The sequence below is a fragment of the Semicossyphus pulcher genome, unplaced genomic scaffold (assembly GCF_022749685.1).
Source record: "Semicossyphus pulcher isolate SPU_LCO1_2020_fin unplaced genomic scaffold, fSemPul1.0.p SCAF_3, whole genome shotgun sequence".
Classification (NCBI taxonomy): Eukaryota; Metazoa; Chordata; class Actinopteri; order Labriformes; family Labridae; genus Semicossyphus; species Semicossyphus pulcher.
In genome coordinates this window covers 1,889,870-1,909,407 of record NW_027211704.1, presented here as the reverse complement: position 1 = coordinate 1,909,407, position 19,538 = coordinate 1,889,870, and the positions used below count along the sequence as shown (strand labels likewise).

The window sequence follows — 19,538 nt, the reverse complement described above, 5'->3', positions numbered from 1 at the left end:
CCCCTTTAAAGTTTGCTCAGTTTGAACACTTGTCCTTACAGCTCATGTTTGTTGTTCTCTCCCCTTCCCCCCGTCCCCTCCTTGCAGACAGCACAGTTTGCATTGGAGCCGTTTCTGTGACAGCGACACATTTATCATGTAATAAAATGATGCAAGCTGTTACAAAGTGCCGAAAATGAAACTCAGCGATGGTCCGTCCGGTACGGTCGTGAAGAAGAATTAGAGCTGTTTCAGGTTCTTTAGCTGCACTGCCAATGATGTCCTGTTGTGCACAAGAGTGATCAACTCGTTTCTGGTGTGTAAAAGAGAGAAAAAGTGATGAAAGAATTTATATATTTTTGTATAATGTTGAGGATTTTTCATGCGTAAGGTGCTTCTTATTTCTACAGAACAGCAGCTCGTACTGTGTTTATGTGCACGTGTCTGCACCAGCTTTTCTACTGTATGTCTGCACCTCGTGTAGCAGCACAACTTGTTTGCAGGTTATACATTTAATGCTTTCAGCCTTATGACGGGCCATATACATAATAAAAGCTACATATATAAGACACAGACTGCTCAAGGTCAAGAGATTAAAAACATGCAGCTTCAGTTATTGGTGTTGAAACGACAGAAACATGGGTGCTGTCATGGACTTAAATTTTCAAAGCCACATTGGAACAAAGTCGGCCTACTATCACCTCAAGAATATATCAAGGTATAAAGGACCTATGTCTCAGCAGGATCTGGAAGAACTGGTCCATGCATTTATCTTCAGTGGACTCGAGTACTGTAACAGTGTCTTTATAGGTCAATCAGACAACTGCAGCTGATTCAGAACGCTGCTGCTGGACTCCTCACGAAGGCCAGGAGAGTATCACTCCAGTCCTGAGGTCTTTACACTGGCTCCCTGTCTGTCAGAGAACAGACTTCAAAATACTACGGCTGGTTTACAAAGCGCTGAACGGTCAAGAGCCAAAATACATTTGTGATCGACTGACACAGTACGAACCATCCCGACCCCTCAGGTCATCAGGGACAGGTGTGCGTTCTGTCCCCAGAGTCAGAACCAAACATGAGGAGCAGCGTTCAGTTTGTATGCTCCGTACAGGTCTGCTGAAACACTTCTTTTCTCTCCCTTGTTTAAAGCTGCCTGTGATTAAATTATTTTAATAACTATTTTAATTATTTATATCTGCTCTGTAACTTTTTCTCTTATATTTTATAACTGTCTTTGTATATTTTAGCGGTTTATATTTTATCTTCACTTTGCTTTTTAATGTGCTTCTTTGCTTTTGTTGTCTTATGTGAAGCACTTTGAATCGTCTTGTTGCTGAAATGTGCTGTATAAATAAACTTGCTTTGCTCTACCCAATGGTTTTTCTTACATTAACAGAGTACAAATAAGACAAAGAGTTAAATCAGAAATGTTTATTTGAACAAGTTGCAAACATGAGAACCATCAAGTCATTCCTCTGTATCTTCTTCTACGGTGTTTTACTGCCACCTGTTGTCCAGGCTAAGGATGACCGTTACTGACACAAGAAGTCTTGAACATTTGAAAGGGTTGACAAACTATCGACTAACATAAAAACAACACACATTCTGTGATTTGTTAAAGCTCCTGGGTACATGAACTCTGCAGTGAAGCATTTCTTAAAAGGAAAGTACTACTTACTTTGTCCTAGGTAGCAAATGTTAAATGTTGCACAAACTAAAAGTTAATACAGTAAAAAAATCTGTCGTATCTCTTTGATACTCTTACTTTCAAAGTGTCACAGATATATGCTATAACTGCTACAGCCTGTGTTCTCAATAAAGGGCTTCATACAAGAAGATTTTGGTGAAAAGCAGATGACGTGAAATGTTTTGCTGCATTATGTCTGCAGCTATTTTAGTAGAGATGCCTACTGGTCCACAACATGAATTAAAGTTGGCATTAGAGTAAAACAATAACCTGCTGCCAGTCACAAACTGTAAAATCAACAGTTACATCAGTAAAGTTGTGAGAGAATTCTCTCAGACGCCTTTTAGACGTTAAATTCACCAAAGTTGAGAAGGTTGTTGGTTTCAGACCAAGCGGGGTGCTGCGCCCCGTCCATCTCAGAAGCGACTTGGTTGCCACTTTCCAATCTGTGACTGCTCCCACCGATGACCGCATCACAATCGGGGCAGCGTCTGCTCTCCATGGCTCCTCCACACTCGGTTATAACATAGACATGGCCATTAGGACATTTGTACCAGTGTCCTTGCCGCATGTTCATAGCCGAGACGATCATCTTTCTCTCCTCCTCGCTGATCATCAAGCCTGTGGGCGGAACCTTTTTGTCGAGTTCCTTCAACACTTCTCGCACTGTGTGTTCGTCTCGCTCAGTGAATTGGCCAGACTTTTCCAGAAGTTCTCTTACTGCTTTGACCTCTGATTTGATTTTGTTACTTTGTCCTAATGTTTCTGCCATATCGCAACGGGCTTCTAGCTCAGTCAGGAGGGTGAGTTTCTGTAGCTCTCTCTGCAAATCGAAGACCTGCTGCTCTGTGAATTTTTGGTGTCTGATGTTGAGCCAGCGCACAAACTCCTCAACATGCCTTTCTAATGGCCAGCTTCGACCGAAGAGCAGCTTTTCAATTTGGAACTTCCTTAGCTTTGCAATTCTCAGAAGGAAGTCCATCTTGCTCTCCAGGACCCACAAATCATTTGCTGTGAGATCATTTCTTCCAAGGTGATCAATGATATGCTTATATGCCGTTTCCGGAAACACATCATAGGCAGGAAGGTTGTCCTTCCACTGCTTTCGAAGAGCCTTCTTGTGCTTTTTCAGATTCAACTGATCTCCATTTATCTTAACCTTCACCATCTCTATCTCCGCCAGCCTTCTGTTGATGTGAGATCCATAGCGTAGATTCTTGCGGATTGGTGTTCGACACTTCGGACATTCCTTGAGTTTTATAGCCACCTCATTTCCCTCATCTGCCTGCTGGTTGTCATCCATCCCCATGTATATATCCATGGCTGAGTATTCAATGATGTGTCCACAGTCTTCTAGCTGAATGAAGCTAGCCTCAGGGTCTTCCTCATTGCCGAAGAAAATCTCTGTGACCTCTTCTTGATTGCAGACGCGACATTTGCTTGGACATTTGTCTCCACACAGGCCGATGCAAGGATGGCCGCATTCCAGCGTTTGGTCGCAGGGTTCAGTGCATGGCGAACGATCACACGGCTCATGGCAAAGCTTAGAGCAGCTTTGGTGAGGGCACTGCCAAGCGCAGGGCTCATTGCACGGAGCACAGGGCTCACCACATCGCTTCTTACACTTGCTGTGAATGCAGCAGTTCTCACATGGTCTCCGACAGGGGGGGCAATCACGAGTGCAGGGCTCCCTGCACTTATGAGAGCAGATCAGGACACGTTCACACTGGTGAAAACATGGGCCATGGAACCTTCCCTGATAACACTTGCCACATTTGCCACGACAGGCATGGCCACATTTTAGCAGAAGCTCACAGGGGGCCGTGCATTCAGGCCTCTCCAGCTGTGTTTTGTAAAAGCAAGCATCTTGTGTGCTGTGGCCACAGCTTAGTTCTAAGGTGACATGCACCTTGCACATACTGGTGCACGGAAGCCCACACCATGAATCACATGGATGGCCACAGGCAAGCAGCTTCTGGCAAGGCTCCTTGCATACAAATGTCCCCGGGTCCTGGTGACAAGGAACCATCTGTGTGTGTTGACACTTAGGTATGATTTTCTCAACCTTCACTGGACATTTCTCTGGGCATGTTTTGTGGCACACAAGTGGGCATCTGTGTTCCAGTTCACATAAGATCTTCTGGCACTTTTTGACACACTTGAACTTTTTGTGCTCAGGGTCGTAGGGGTGGCACACTCTGGTGCAAACATGGCCACAATTCAAACGGAACTCACAAGGCTGGGTGCAGCCCCCCTCGGGAGCTTGTTTGAAATCTTCAGCACAAGAAGCTTTCACCTGTCGATCCGGATGATTCTGACAGCACAGGGTCAGAGCGTTCCCAATTTGGTCGTTCTCCCTCAAGGTGTGGATGATGTTGCTCCACAGTTTGACTTGTCCCAGCATTGCACTGTTGCAAATACAGTAGAGACCTTTCTTTGCACGAGACAAGGCCACACAGACCCGATTAGGAATGTTCAAAAAGCCAACTTTACCCTGCAGGTTGCTGCGGACCAAAGACAACAAGACGATGTCATTCTCTTCTCCCTGGTACTTGTCCACTACATGCACTTTGACCCCTGTGAACTCGCTCGCAGGCATGAGTTCGCGCAGACACAGAAGCTGCCCAGTGTAGGTTGTGAGGATGGTAATTTGCTGTGGTTTGTACTCCTGAAGGAGAAAATAGCGGCAAAGAGCGACAACAAACATTGCCTCGTGTCTGTTCTTATGGCTTTTTCCATCTTTGATGTTTTCTTCCAGATGGTTGTGCTCCACAAAGAATAAGTTGGTGTTAACGCCCTGGAAGACAGTAAGTAACTGATTATGTTTTATCAAATGCTGACATTTATCATAATCTTTTGAGATCAGTATTCTTAATCTTTCCTACCTCGTCTATTTGGACTCAAAATACCTCTAAGAATAATGCAGATACTGTTTGTCCATGCAGGATAGCAAACAGATAATCACAGCTACTACAAATACAAAACGTACCTTGACGTCATCATATTTTAACACAGAGGGATGGTTTTCCAGCTCTGAGTAGATGTGAGGGGTCAGAAGACGGGCGATGTCTGGCCTCATACGATGCTGAAGAAAAAGAACAACACAAGCACAAGTTAACATTGGCAGTCACATATAAATACAGAGGCATGCGAGCACTTAAAATTAAACCATCGACCATAGAAACACAAACCTGGTAGTTGAGTCTGACAAAAGGAAGTCCCATCTTCACCAGCCTCTCAAACATGGACATCTCCAGGTTGAAGTTCTTGGCTAGGTCGTAGACTGTGGCACTGGGGCGCAGCTACAGGAAAAAATCACACGTTCATCATGTTCTCTGAAAACTGTACTTGTACTTGTACTCGTACTTTACAAAAAAAAATCTGCTTGTATTAACAATGTAGCATTTTTATGCACAACAAATTATATTCATATACTTGAACCTTGATGATGCAACTTGCTTATTTAGAGCTTTTGGCTTTACCATCCAACGGTGATACGGTTGATTTATATTACAATCTTTAAGTGCGGCCAATTAAAGGGCCCAACATCCTTAGAAGGTGTGTAAAGAGCAAAGGGATGAATTTTGCTCTCACATTCCTATCGTGATCAGACTATTTACAGCTATGTAAATGCTGGTGAACACTAATTACAGTTTCTAAACACAGGTAGAAGCAACCATCAATACAGGAGTAAGCCTAGACGGGATGCACAATATTCTGCTATGGTTTCTCATTAAGGATGACTGGATGGGAATATAGAATGTATGCAAATGCACTCTAACTTTCTTTTGCTGTCCTGTTAAGTTTTTCGCTGTTTTGCCTGTACGTCTGTGTCTGTGTCTGTGTGTGTGTCTGTGTCTGTGTGTGTGGGTAATGTCTGCAAGTGCTTGCGAACCTGCTTTAGCTAGAGGACAGAGTGTGATTGTGCATGTATGTGGGAGGGGTGTGGGGGAGGCAAGACAAATTCTAGTATAAATGTGAAGCATTGTGTTCCGCTCGATTCAACACCAAACCTGTGATTAATGAACGGCACAACAATGCCAAAGCTTATTTTACCGTGGAAGTGTGATCCATCCACCTCCATTACATGCACACATTCCAGTTTGGGTTCCACAACAACAACAACACAGCTTGTGTCATGGTTTACAGCCATTTGTTAGTATTCTGACCTGAACCGTGTGTGTGCCATCAGAATACCTCGTCTTGTTTGTTCTCTTGTTTTTACCGACACCTGTACTAGTTTGATTATTCACTACTTTGATTCATTTATTTTGCACTTGTAGTCGTCACGTTTGCCACATTAAAATGCACCAACTTGCAGAGAAGGGAGCCTCGGGCACAGCGGCAAATTACTTTTTTATTAATCTGATGTACCTGGTGTATGAAAATGATCATTGATTCCCAAGCCCAGGCTACATTAAATGCAATTTTCAAGTCAAACTCTATTTGAAATTCCATTCTTATACTTGCTAAACTTTCTGTACGACTGTAACTGAGTCGGGCTTGTTTGTGTCGTCAAATGCATGCATAAATTCATGCGTAAACAGTGCAACAAGCAAATATTAGGAAAGGCGCGAGCAGAAGTTATACAGCAAGAGGAGACCGGGACAGAATATTGAGATGTGTGATAAAACTGTGTGTTGTGATCACACTCTGCAGATTGCTAGACAGGCTGCCTGGCCATATGTCCTTGGCAGGCCCTGTCAGGTTGTTGCAATAGTCCACCGATGTCCAGCATATCACTCCTCACTCTTCTCTTCTCTCTGTCTTGTAACGCCTTACATAAGAAGGATGTTTTTAGCACTTTTCCTCAAGGCTGCAGACAATACATTATTTGTATTTATGAGCTCAAGGGCGGCTTCCCTCAGCGTTAGCAGATATACTGATAAATACAGCAGATATTTGGTGTGGAAGACGCACTTTTAATACCTTTTATTATATCTAAAAAGTGGGCTGTGTCCTTTATACTGGTGCAACCAATATACCAGTGTAAAATCCAGAGAGAGGTATGTTATTGTGTTACGGTATTTCACCCAGACGATGGGTGTTATAAAGTGATGACGTCACATCTCAAATTAAACTGTTTCCGGGTCCAAGCCGCTACAACGTCTCCCATTTACAAAATGCTGCAGTGCCGTTTTCCTCGCTGTTTTAAGCGAGGAAAGCTAACTTGATTGTTGCTAACGCTTCGTCACGGACATGCACAGTCATGATCGCCACTGCAGCCGCCCCCCTCACAACAAACAACGTTACCGTAGGCTGCCAGCTACGGCTACCTACAGCACCGGGAGATAGCAGGACTGCAAACTCGACATGGAGAAAACACGTGGTGAGCTGTAATTTGTGTGTTTTGAATGAAATAAATTGAAATAATGTTGAAATAACTTGTATACACGTTTTTATTAATGAATAGCTATAGAAAACCTTTCTATAAAACTGCGTCTTATATTCCACTGTGACTTATATTCCAGATTTTACGGTAATCGACTTTCAGTTTGCGTTTCAGAGCCCAGCACTTTGTTGTGTATCAATGTCTTTATCTCCATCTTATGGCCTCACGCACTGTTATTGTTGCATTCCCAAGCTAGCTAGCTAGTTAGCTAGCATCTAGGCTAAAAAGGCTTGCTGGTCTTTTGCCTGCCTGTAATGAGATAACTTCTATCAGTACATATTCTGTTCCTGTTTAGGTGAATATTTTTATATTATTGTATTTGTTATATCAAAAGGCAGCTCTGGAATGTTGCCATGCCCGAGCGTGCTACATACATACATACATACATACGAGCTGCCTGCAATGAGCCCACTGTACGACTGACCAGGTCACATTCTGTTCTGGTGTAGATACTGAGCAGCAGCGCTCATCTTTTCTCACACAACCCGATGTGTTGCCTAAACAGGTTAAAGGGCAGCACTAAGAGTTGAGGAATTATTCGTCTGTGTGAACCCTTACCTGCTGGTGGTCTCCGATGAGGATGAGGTGTTGGCACGCTTCGCTCAGCGTGGTGATCGTGTGGGCCTCCAGAACCTCTGCAGCCTCTTCTACAATGACCACCCGTGGACCCACATCCTGCAGAAGTTTACGGAACTTGGCTGCCCCCGTTGTTGTCATGCCAATAACCTGATGGGCAGAAGGTGTGTTTACTTACACGTCTCATGCTATTGTTATGATTTTAATGATTAGTTACACAATAAACAGTTGCTGCCCTTAAAAGGCAATATTGCTCACATAAATATCAGCCTATTAAATGATGTGATGACTTCTGGGGCTTGAACCAATAGACTAAAGTGCTGTGTCATGTCTCTACAGTTTGCTCCCAAGTAGATCCTTTAAGTGTCTTAAATTCCACAAAAGTCCCTCTTAAAAGTTTGACATTTCTACAAATTATCCTTCTTGCTCACACCATGATAAAAAGATGAATACTCTCATGTCCTATACAAGCTCCTGCCAGCAGCTAGTTAGCCTAGCTTAGCTTACAGACATGGAACATGGGGAAACAGTTAGTCTTGCACTTTTCACGGGTAAACAATCTGTCTACCAGCACCTCTATAGTGCACTTATTAACATAGTAAATGTTCTTTGTTTAACACTTAACTTTGTTTGGTTGGGCACTGTAACTTCCCGGTATGTCAGAGCATTAGAGCCAAGCAGTGGAAACAATATTTGAATTTATTTTTATTTATTTTTTATAATAATAGCAAAATGTCAAGAACAAAGTCAAACTCTCAGAAGCAAAAATACATTCATGGGATTAAGATTTATTCTTTAGAAAATTCTTCTAAAAGTTAATAAAGTCAAAATGTTAAAAACAAACAACTTCCTCCTCTTATTATTTTTGCCCTTGTAGCCGAGTAAAAAATGACTTTATTTTCAACATTATTCTCTGAAATGCAAACTAAGACGAGGCTTCTTACTGATATTTCTTTTATGTCCTTTTGCCTGGCCCTAACACTCCTCCGCGCTTTGCCTTGTGTAAGCGTTCACAGGGATTCACAGACTGTTTTTGCTACTTCCTACTAAGTTTGAATGTTATATAACCTCTCTATAACCATGTCCAGATCTCTAAATGTATTAAGTGTTTTCAGTGCTGTGCATCAATGTCCACAACACATCCTGCAATGCACACAATCATGTCCAGAGAGTGGAATTAAAGATTATACTGTACCGTGGCTCTCTTGAGCACACAAAGGCTCTCATGACGTTTTACTTCGGCCAGTCTGTCCACTGTGTTCTGATAGGCCTGCTCAGATCCTAGGATTTGTTGGGAGAGTTTCAACCTGTAGCGTGCCACCCACAGCCTGTAAACACATAAAAACACAATTTACTCAATTGCATGGAAACCTATAATAAAAACAGAAGTTTATTTAGAGCCCAGGTTAAAAAAAATAGTTCTTGGTAATGCTGTAAACGTATTGAAATAATTACAGCAAAAGATAGAAGATCTGTCTTGGAAGAAAATTGCCCCATTGGTGAGTTGAAATGATCATACAGACGATGTAAACAGGAGTCCTTAGAGTAACCGAAGTTACATCTTGGCTCTCTGAGGTGAGGAGACCCTCTGGGAAACATTTTCCTGGTGATTAGTCGACTTAATTATACACACTGGGAATACAGCACTTCTACCAGACTGAGGCTGCTTGGGGGATGAACAAAAGCGAGGGAGGAGAAGAAAGAAAATGTGATGGAAGACTGACATGTAAGATAGGTTCTCGGAGAGATGAAGGAAAGTAAGAGAGAAATGAGAAGAAAGAAAACGTGTACCAGAGATGCAGACCTACCGATAGAGTCTCCATCTGTCTGGCATGTTAAGGGTCCAAATGTCGGCGACAGCATTTTCCTCTCTTTCGGTCATGGTGGAGGTCTCCGCCAGCTGTCTCTTGATGTAGTTCTTCATCCTCCTCTTTTGTTCCCGTTGCATCTGGACGGATCAGAACTTCGGTCTTAATCAGCGGTTTAAAATTTGGGCTAATCAGGAAACATGTTCTGTTGTTCTTCTTAAATGGATTGGTACACCTTTTTAGTTTATCATTAACACACATTAAAGGGTCACTAGTCTATCTATTGTTTTAGCATCGACATTGTGATGTGCACATGTGCAGTGGTCACATTGTACGATGAAAAAAAACACAACTTTCTGGCTGCTTGAAACAAAAGAAAAACTCTCCAGCTTCTTATTTTCCAAACCAATCTACAAGAAAGTCAGGAAGCGGCACCTCCTCCAGCTGCAGATGAATGCTTTGGCCACATAAAGGGAGCTTAAATAACAGAGGCACCTGTCAAATCAAAGGTGCATTCATTTAAAAATATATTTCTGTTCTCCATTAGGCAGGGAGCTTAACAGGCTCCTTGCAGTTGCACTATTAGTGCCATGAACTGACGTTTTTATAATCTCTATTTACTACACTTATTTCTATTTTCTACATTTATATGTAGAGTCTGTAGGCAGGGACGTAGATTTTAGGGACGGCAAGTCTTCTGGTTTTCGTTTGTTCTACGCTTGTAGTCCGAGTAATATTGACCAATCACGTAACAGCAGGCTGCGGCGTATGCAGGAAAAACAGTCGTGTGGAGCGCAAAAGCAGACTGAACATAATGCACCGTAATAACATCCCGGCTCCATCAGCGTCATCTGATGATGATTTACCTTCTTGTTAGTCTCCATAAACAGACACATGCATGCTAACAGCTAACAGCTAACAATCTGCTCTAGATCTAAAATTCAACTTGAGATCGATTCCCTTGACGCTGTGTCATGAAAGCCGACCTCTGTTCAACAAACGAGCATTTTAAAAGTGGTTTTCTTCTCCTCTCGAGGACAGACCTGACAGAGGTTCATTTTTACTTTTTACTAATCTGCATCATGATGTTGAAATTTCGGCAAAGGTAAAACCAGTTAATTAAAGTAAATCACAAGAAAAACTCTTTTTCTGTAACAATGCAGTACGCGGAAAAGGAAGTCTGGATTGGAAGTCGTTTATCGCTAACCGCTGGCTACACGGCCGACATGTTCAGAGGCTGTATCGTCTCAGACTATAGCTGATGGGATCTCAGAGTGATGTTTTTATGAACAGGGCGGGGCACAAGCATGCAGGCCTGAAAGCAGGAGATTTGTGACACACATCTGCCGGTTGCTTCAGGCTATTCCACTATTGGACAGTTGGTGGCAGTAGCGTGCCAAGAAATTAAGCCAACAAAGGCGAGTAAGATGAAGACTGTGAAAAAGGGGAAGTAAATCATGCTAATCAAGTTACTAATTCTTCCAAAAATCTGATTTCCAAATGTTTTCTGTGGAAGGAATTTTGCTAAGAAGAAGATGTAAACAAAACACTCTGCAGGGTTTCTTTAACTTCAGTGCAACACAAGATATGATTCTTTTGGGCAGCTTTTAAAGTTATTATGTATCTGCTCCTCTCACCAGTTCTATCATTGCTTTAAATGCAAGTTTCTCTTTTGGAATATTGATGCAAAAAATGCAAAAACTCATCACAAAGTCTGAACTTTACCTCCCATTCTCCATCGCTCTGCTCGGGCTGTATTTCTGCCTTATTCAGGTTCATAGCGAGCATCATTTCTTCCGCTACTCTGACAGCCTCCTGCAGGTCTTCCTCCTTTCTGCCTTCTCTGCGATCTCTGGGGCCGATGTAGTCTTCAATAATCCGCTCAGCCATGATCATATCTGCTTCCTCTGTGATATCAATGAGGTCCTCTTCCAGAACTGCTTCTTCTGCTGGTTCTGGATCTAACACATTAAAGTAAGATTCAGTATTAAAATGTGTTTTATTAACCAGTGTAATACATGAGTTTTAGTTTTGACTGACAGCTGTTGTACCGAGTCGAATTGAACAAAAGGCAGACGTAAAGTTCAGAAAGTGAGCCAATAATACTAAACCAATACCAATACTCCTCCCAGCATACTTTATATCCTGAATATTCCATAAATGGTAGAAATTAATGGTTTCTATAATCTGGTGGTTTCATAATAAAAATGGTTTCATTTCTGTAGCTCTAAAGTGTTCATTTATTCTGGCTGGGAGGCTGCTGAAGTGGAGTTGCAGGGGTGACCCAGCCGGTGACTGCAGCTGACTGAGTGGGAAAATATAATGACAGATTTCAGTTTCATTTTAAAAACAACTCTCAATTTAATGAGGATATTTTTCCTGTGGGAAAGTGGATTTATATTGATATCCAACTAATAGAATTCCAGTAGGCCGGAGATATTCTTGCTTTTTAACCGTTCACGTACACATCCGGCTGCTTCATCAACGTAATTGTTCACATACTTGGCTATGCACATGGATACCTCTAGGGGGCACACCAGAGAGCTCAGGCCGTATGCAACTACGGTATGTGCGGCATGTAAACAACAGACACGGTGAAACTCGAGGAGCTTACTGGGATGTAAATTCTGAGATCACGACAGAAAAAGTGACAGCTTTTGTGTGCTCGGTGGACAGAGCGTCGCCACCGTACCTACTCAGTGCCTCCAACATGTTCCTCCGTGCGCGGACGTAACGCTCCCGGACTTGTTTCCATTTACTTTTGCAGGTTTCCACGTCGACATCTAAAACAGAACTTATCTGTCTGCAGCTGTTTGACAGGCATGTGTGTCTCTGTGCAGTGGCAACGACACATCGCACAGATGTGGATAATTGTGGACTTATTCTATCAGCTTGTCTTCAGAACTTTCTGCCACTGTTGTCCCTGCTGCTGTGTTGACCCTGTCACATCCCCTCTGCCTCTACAGTTCATGTGCATACTGCATCTCGCGGAGCGATAATTCTTGAGGACTGCACAGCTGATGCTCCAACAGACGCAGGGAAGCCATCATGCACAAGCGGACGTGAAGTTAAAAGCACATATATCTCCAGCCTACAGAGAAAACAGGCCACTAAAAGCAGGTTTATTCGAAAAAGCAATTAGGATGGACGATTAGAGAGACTGCTGCTGCTACTTTACTGGGGTTATATTTTCCAAGGAATCCAAAGTTTTGGTATTTGATATTTGTGTGTTTTTATGACTAAAATTCTTAAGAACTTTTAACCCCTTTATTAGAAAAAATGTAATAACATTGGAAATCTTTTTTTATTGGACCTCATAGATATTTATTCATTTTAAAAATCTCAAAGTACCTTTGCTCATTTGTACAAGCATCCTCTTTTTCCTTATTTAGAAACCTTTTCTTAGCAAGGACAACATTCATCAACATCAAGGTGACAGAACTAGATGTGCTGTTATTACTGTAACACTATAACACGTAAAAAAAAATTACAATTCAAATGTGTCTGAATTCATAATTTTCAGTCATGTTTACACAAACTAATGTAGTTCTAATTGTGAGCGGTGTAGGTAAAAAGAAGCCAAGTGAGAGGTCCTTTTACACGGTGTCTGTGCAGCACCTCTGTCAGTGGAAGCCTCACCTTCATATACAGTTGCATCCTCTGTCTCCCTCTGCAGGAAGGTGAAGGAACCCAAACCCAACCACTCCATCATCGGACCAGAATTCTTCCTAGCCCACATCTCAAACTCCTCACCGTCACCGTAAGTCTGCAAATCATGACATAAACACAAACTTCAGAGTCTTTTATTCTGTCTATCGCAGTTTACACATAAAGATGTAATTTTGGTATTGAATGTGACTCACAGGTTGTTGGATCAGTCTGGTCCAGTGTCTCAATAGAATGGACGTCCGTAAGACACCTTCACGCAAGACGCCTTTCTGACAACAGTCCATCTCCAGGGTCTGAGCCTGGATCTTCTTCTCCTGCTCCTCCAGCTGGTCGTAAATCTGATAAACGGGTCACAAATAAAGCCACAAGGTCGAGAAATCACAAAAGAATGTGACAACAGGAATGATAAACAGCTTTAAAACAGGTACATTTGTAAGAGTTATACAGCAGGACCTCACCTCATGTTGGGCGAAACGCAGGTGATACGGCCTGCTTCTGTTGTTCTGTGAGTGGGTCAGCTCTTTTAGATTGAAACGCTTCAGGATCTCGCTGCTGCTGCGGCCTCCGACTCTGACGATGCCATCCCTCAGAAATGTATGAATACCTTAAATGCAGAGACAAAATGTTCAGCATGTAAACAAATACAGCTCTCTGGAAATGTGTGTTTGAATTAAATAGATATATAAAATGACGTGATGTGTTTAAATCGAATAGAACAGATGTGCTTACCCTCCAGGAACTGATCCAGGGCATGGTTAGTGTAACACACTACCAGCATCGGAGACTCGTCTCCTCTGTCCCTCCACAGATCCTTATTAGTCAACAGGGCCTGAGCTATTTTCAGACCAACGTAGGTTTTACCTGAGAAAAGTGGAAGAAGAGAGAATGAGAAGTTTATGTAAAAACCTAATTACTCACAAAAAAAACTCTGAAGTCTCCAAAGTTATAATTCCTACAATTGCTTCTCAATGTCTCACCAGTGCCAGGAGGTCCCTGTATGATCGCCAGCTCCTTGGTGAGGGCCAGCTGGAAGGCTTTCATCTGAGACTCATCCAGCCCCAGCTCCTCCATTTTCGGCCAGGCCTCTGGCTTCCGGCTGTGAAAGGGCCGAATACTGCGCTTGTGGTCAACGTGAGCGACGGCTGCCAGGTCATACACGTCTCGTATCTGCAGGTAAGCTGGGGTTTCCACATCCGAGCTGCACTCCACGATGTACCTGGAGGCATTGTGGACAGGATTACATCCGTTAGTGTCTTCGGGAGGATGTAGAGATCTGTTCATTAATAGATTGTTCTTGGTATGTTCAAAAGAAAGTTTTCTAAGCTTTCTTGGGTCATAATAAAGAAAAGACAGTGAAATATAGATGAACATGTAACAGCTCAATTTTCTTCATCGTTAAAGGGAGAGTATGTAACATTTGCTGAACAACAGCCACTGTGTCCAAAAGTGGAACTAACAGGTCAAAAATAAAACAACACAGATTGTTAAAGGAGCAGTTCGCCCCTGGAAAAAAGCCGCTGAATGTGGTACAAACAGCTAGTAGTTTCACCCATCCTACATTCCTACATCACCCAGCATGCATTGCACCCCTCCGTCTGAAAGGAACGGCCCAGCGAGAGACGCTGGAGGAAAATACTACCGTTTCCGTTACCGCAGGCAACGACTCAGAGTGGAACAGAATCAGAAACACGACGAGAATACACCGGTGGAGGCGGCCGTCCTAGATTGAGGAAGTGTAGTTAAGCGAGCTCCCTGGCCTCCACCAGATGACGCGTTTTACGTAGTCTGATGGAGGTTTTCCATTTTTTCCAACCATAACGGCATAGCTCCCCATGATGGCATGACAGGACTGAGGTTGAAAATCGGCAAACCCCCCTCTTTAAGCTTTGTCCTTTTGGCTTCCACCATCTTTGTTTCTTTGAACGAGAAGTGACCATATTTGGATGGCAGGGTGGAAATGCTTTCATAAGGCATTCCCTGTTTCTTGGGCAAAAGAGCAAGACTGTTATTTCACACAGCTGAAGTGAAGCATGAATTCAGTTGTGATAAAACAAATGAAAACAGTGGGGGGGCAGAAGAACTGCTCTCATCTGAACTCTGGGATGTTTGAGGATTTACCAGGAAAAGGTGGAAGTGGGTGTCAGAGGAAAAAGCCCACCAGTTATCCCGCAACACCAACCCAAATTCACATCCAGCATAATGAAAAACACAAAAACTATAAATAGAGAGAAAATCTGGGGGCGCTCGTTAGCTCAGTCGGTAGAGCAGGCGCCCCATATACAGAGGCTACAGTCCTCGTCGCACTGATCGCAGGTTCGACTCCCGGTCTGCCGATCATTTGTGCATGTCATCCCCCACTCTCTACTCCCAACATTTCCTGTCTATCTTCAGCTGTCCTGTAAATAAAGCCAAAAGGCCAAAAAAATAATAAAGAAAATCTGTGTTGGACTATTAAGAACTCCCGTGGTGCAGTTCTGAAGGAAAACGGTTGTTTGAGGGAGTCACAAGAGAAAGGTCTGAAGACAGATGGCCAACAAAGTCCATCCATCATCTATACCGCTTATCCTGTTCAGGGTCGCAGGGGGGCTGGAGCCTATCCCAGCTGTCATTGGGTGGGAGGTTATACCATCACAGGGCTGACACACAGAGACAGACAACCTTTTATTCTCACACTCACATTTTACGGGGAATTTTAGAGTCACCAGTGAACCTAACGAGCATGTCTTTGGACTGTGGGAGGAAGCCAGAGCACCCGGAGGGAACCCACGCATGCACAGGGAGAACATGTAAACTCCACACAGAAAGGGCCACTACGTCCAAACCGGGATTCGAACCAGGAACCTAGTAGCTGTGAGGCGACAGCACGTGTGTTTTAATACATTACTGACTGGTATCTATGAAGGGCAACTTTTTGGGAGTACCGTGGTGATAAAATTAACTCATGCCAATTAAAAGTGTGATTGCTGAACTTTCTTTGTACAACCCCCCCCCCCTCCCCCCGCCCTTTGAGATATCCAACTGTGAACTCCTTTTTGAAAGTGCACTGGGATTGTATAAAAACTTTGACCTTGACTCCTCCGAGCACAGACACACTCCTACCTCTGAAAGGGCAGGTTGTCCTCCACCTGCTCCTGTAGGCCTTCAAGAACATAGCGATAGGCCTCAAAGTAGGCCGTGGTCTCAACCATGAGGAATGACTGACCTTTCTGCAACACAAAATACGTTTCATTCTTTACATCTGCTTCATAACAAACCATAAAGTTGATTCATTAAGGAATGTTTTGGAGGGTCTAGATAATAAAAAATCACAAGCAGCGCCCAGTTAGTGACGCGTTTTCTATCTACTATGGCTGAACAAACAAAGAAAAGATGGATGACTACAGATACAACTTCAACAAGAAGTGAAAATCAACAACCTTTAGACACTTTTTACACCCTACCGGAATTGTGGCCAACTTATATCTGCTGTTTTCAGTAAAGGAAATCTGGAGCAGTCCCTTCCGCAGATCCTTTGGATCCCGGTCTGACACCGTAGCATACAAGAAGGTGTCAAAATTATCACACGACAGGCAGACCAGGGAACCGAAGATCAGCCTCTTGGTGTTCTCCCAGCGCACAAACTGTAAAAAAGGAAACGTTTTGTTTATCAAAGTGACAGTGTATCTCTTAAAGAATGGGCCTGATCTTTCTCTCCATGCGGGGGCTAACCTTAAGTGGCTTCACATCAAACCTGACGACATGAGAGAGCCCAGTGTTCGTGCACTTTGGATTCACCAGTTGTGTATCAAAATACACTCTGATGTCATCAAACTGCTTCTTCTTCAGTGTTTCTTCACTCCTCCCCATGTTCCTTTGGTTCCAGAGCAGCTGCTGGATCCCCTCACGGAGCGGCCGCACAAAGTCCTCTCTCAACAACCGGAAGTGAGTGTCCAGGTACAGGTGGGTGTTTGTGTAGCGCTGGGAGGTGAGGTTGGGTCTGAGGAAGGGCCGTTCGTCCTTATGGAGCTCCTCAAGAGTTGGGTAGATGGGTATGGTCCTGAAGTCTTCCAAGTCCTCTTCACCTGTGTTACAAAAAAAGAAGGACTTTGAGTTCCTTATTTAAACCTGTGAAACATCTTTCTGAAGTCTTGAGTAAAAATATTACCTGGGTTCATCGCTCCATTGGTTAGGAGGCCGTAAGTATCCCTGTCTGAGCGCAGCGTTCCCTCCCTGGATCTCTCCTGGAGGTGCTGGATCAGGCCATTAAGACCCTCTATGCTCTCCTCCACCTGAGGCTGGATGTCCACTCCTGATGCTTTCAGGCTGGTGATGGAGGCTTGGATTTGTGTCACCAACAAACTCACTGTGAGGACCGAGCTGGCAGGGAAGATGCTAAGAATCTAACAGACATATATAAGGGGAGGTTAAGAGAAACAAACACAACATGGCAAAATTAAACTTTAATCAGGCTTGACAAAAGCTTTAAAATCTTCTCAATAAGCCTCTTGGCCTATTGGTTGAGTTAAAGACACAGAAACACAATATTTTTAAGTTATTTCACATTAGAGAGTTTTGTTTTGGATTTGCTATTTTAAACTGATCATCTCAAAGATCTCAGTTTCATTCTATTTGGCGCCACCCTGTGGCGATAAAAGGCAATCGCAGGAGCATATGTCAACATAACCAGACGTCCACGGTCGACTCCGGTTGTAACTCAGACTTTCCTGGCTGACGGTCGCTTTCCTTTTCAGACTGTTTGCTTCATCTGAGCGTCGAGTTTGTTTCTTCTTCTTTGGATGTTAACTTATGTTTGAAGTTGTATCTGTAGTCATCCATCTTTTAGCTCCGCCTACCCTCTCTGGCAGACCAACCACTGCTGGCTGATGGAAAACGTGTCATTAACTGGGCGCCGCTTGTGATTTTTTTTCCGTGAATGTCCCCACAGACACCCAGCCCATAATAATACTATATACTGCAAATGCAAAGGCTTTCATCAGTGGGCCATAGGCTCAGTCACTATTGTGTTACCTCATTTGGCGATAGATAGAGACTTAACAGACATTTAATCACATTAAAATCTTCATATTTTATTAAAAAAGCACCAGCTACTTGCTAACAAGACTCAGCTGTGCATAATGACTTTGACTTCTCCTCAAAGACAGCTCCTCTGGGTCTAAACGAATGCGTATTTTTGTTTTATCACATTGTTTTGGTTTTCCTGTACTCACCTCAGACAGAATGGCCAGGATGTTTTCTAGTTGCAGAGGGTATCGTGCCCTGCGGACGGGGTTGAACTCTGACCCCATGCCCACCAGATAGTGGGGCAGGACGGTGCGGAAGAAGTTTGAATCTTTTATGATTCCGGCCAGGTGCTGCAGGGTGCCTCTGTTTGTCCGTGATTTGAAGGCTTTACTCATAACCAGGCTGAGGAGTTCGACCAGGTCCTGTCTCATTACCGTCTCGCTCAGGACCTCATGTAGGGCCGGTTTGGACGACAGGGTGAAGGCCACCACAGACGGCTCTTTTCCTGAGAGTTCTTCCAGTGTTTTAAAGCCCAGGCCGTGGCCCCGCGGTGCCCCGTCTCTGCCCATAGATGTTGCTCTCCCTTCATTTCTCTCTTGTCTGCCTCCCCCACCACCTCTTCCTCCCCCTCTTCCTCCCCCTCTTCCTCCCCTTCTATCCACACTCTGTCCTCCGCCCCACCGTGCACCCGTTTCTACCGACCCTCTCCTCCCCCCTTCTTTTCCAAGTGCACCTTGCTCTCCCTTTTTCCATACTCCACCACCGCCCCTCCCTCTTCCTCCTCTTCCTCCTCCTCCTCCTCCTCTGCCCCTCCCTCGCACCCCACCTGTCTCCTTTCTGCCTTCGCTTCCTGCACCTCCTTTTCCCCTGCCTCTTCCATGCATCCCTTCACCTACTCCTTCATTCTTCTCCTCACTTTGGCTTTGACAGGGCCCAACACTTTGTGCTCGTTTTTTGCTCCTTGCACCTCTATGTTTTCCACCTGTGCCTCCTGCAGCATTTTGGCCAGTATCAGTACCTGGGGAAAGAAAAATGACATTCATACCCTCAAAATGAACACAGTGTGTGTTATATTTGGACTCTCGCACTGTATAATTACCATTATTTGGTTCTCTTCCCCCCATCAGTGTGTCCATGAGCTTGCATGTGGTGGCTGTTCAAATTGCAGTCAGTAATGCTGATGATTTCTAAAAGAAAAAAAATGGTAAAGTAAAACCAACAGATTTGAGCAACACGAGACTTCAAACAATGCTTCATGTATATGTATGAGCTCATAAAAACAGCCAGCAGGTAGCACTGAATATTTTTTCTCTCTTTAGAAGTGTTTATTTATTCTTTTACAAAGGAGTGCTGGGATCAGATGATCACACTGTTTCTGAGGAAATGGAAACAACCATTCAGTCTGCTTTCTCAATAAAAAAAAAAG

The 19,538-nt window shown here is 43.6% G+C and overlaps 1 protein-coding gene across 1 annotated transcript; it reads right to left on the bottom strand.

The window, feature by feature from the left end:
- Positions 1-1,407: 1,407 nt before the first annotated feature.
- On the bottom strand, positions 1,408-18,715 carry znfx1 (zinc finger, NFX1-type containing 1). The gene is made up of 17 exons (XM_069677861.1): positions 18,319-18,715; positions 17,256-17,490; positions 16,820-17,172; positions 16,552-16,731; positions 16,211-16,317; positions 14,089-14,327; positions 13,841-13,972; positions 13,570-13,715; positions 13,306-13,449; positions 13,082-13,208; positions 11,168-11,403; positions 9,443-9,582; positions 8,830-8,962; positions 7,617-7,784; positions 4,858-4,968; positions 4,656-4,751; positions 1,408-4,463 (listed from the first exon to the last, which is right to left on the bottom strand). Exons 1-17 carry the CDS (start codon positions 18,679-18,681, stop codon positions 2,010-2,012), a joined length of 5,364 nt encoding a protein of 1,787 aa, XP_069533962.1. The 5' UTR covers positions 18,682-18,715; the 3' UTR covers positions 1,408-2,009.
- Between the last annotated feature and the right edge of the window lie 823 nt (positions 18,716-19,538).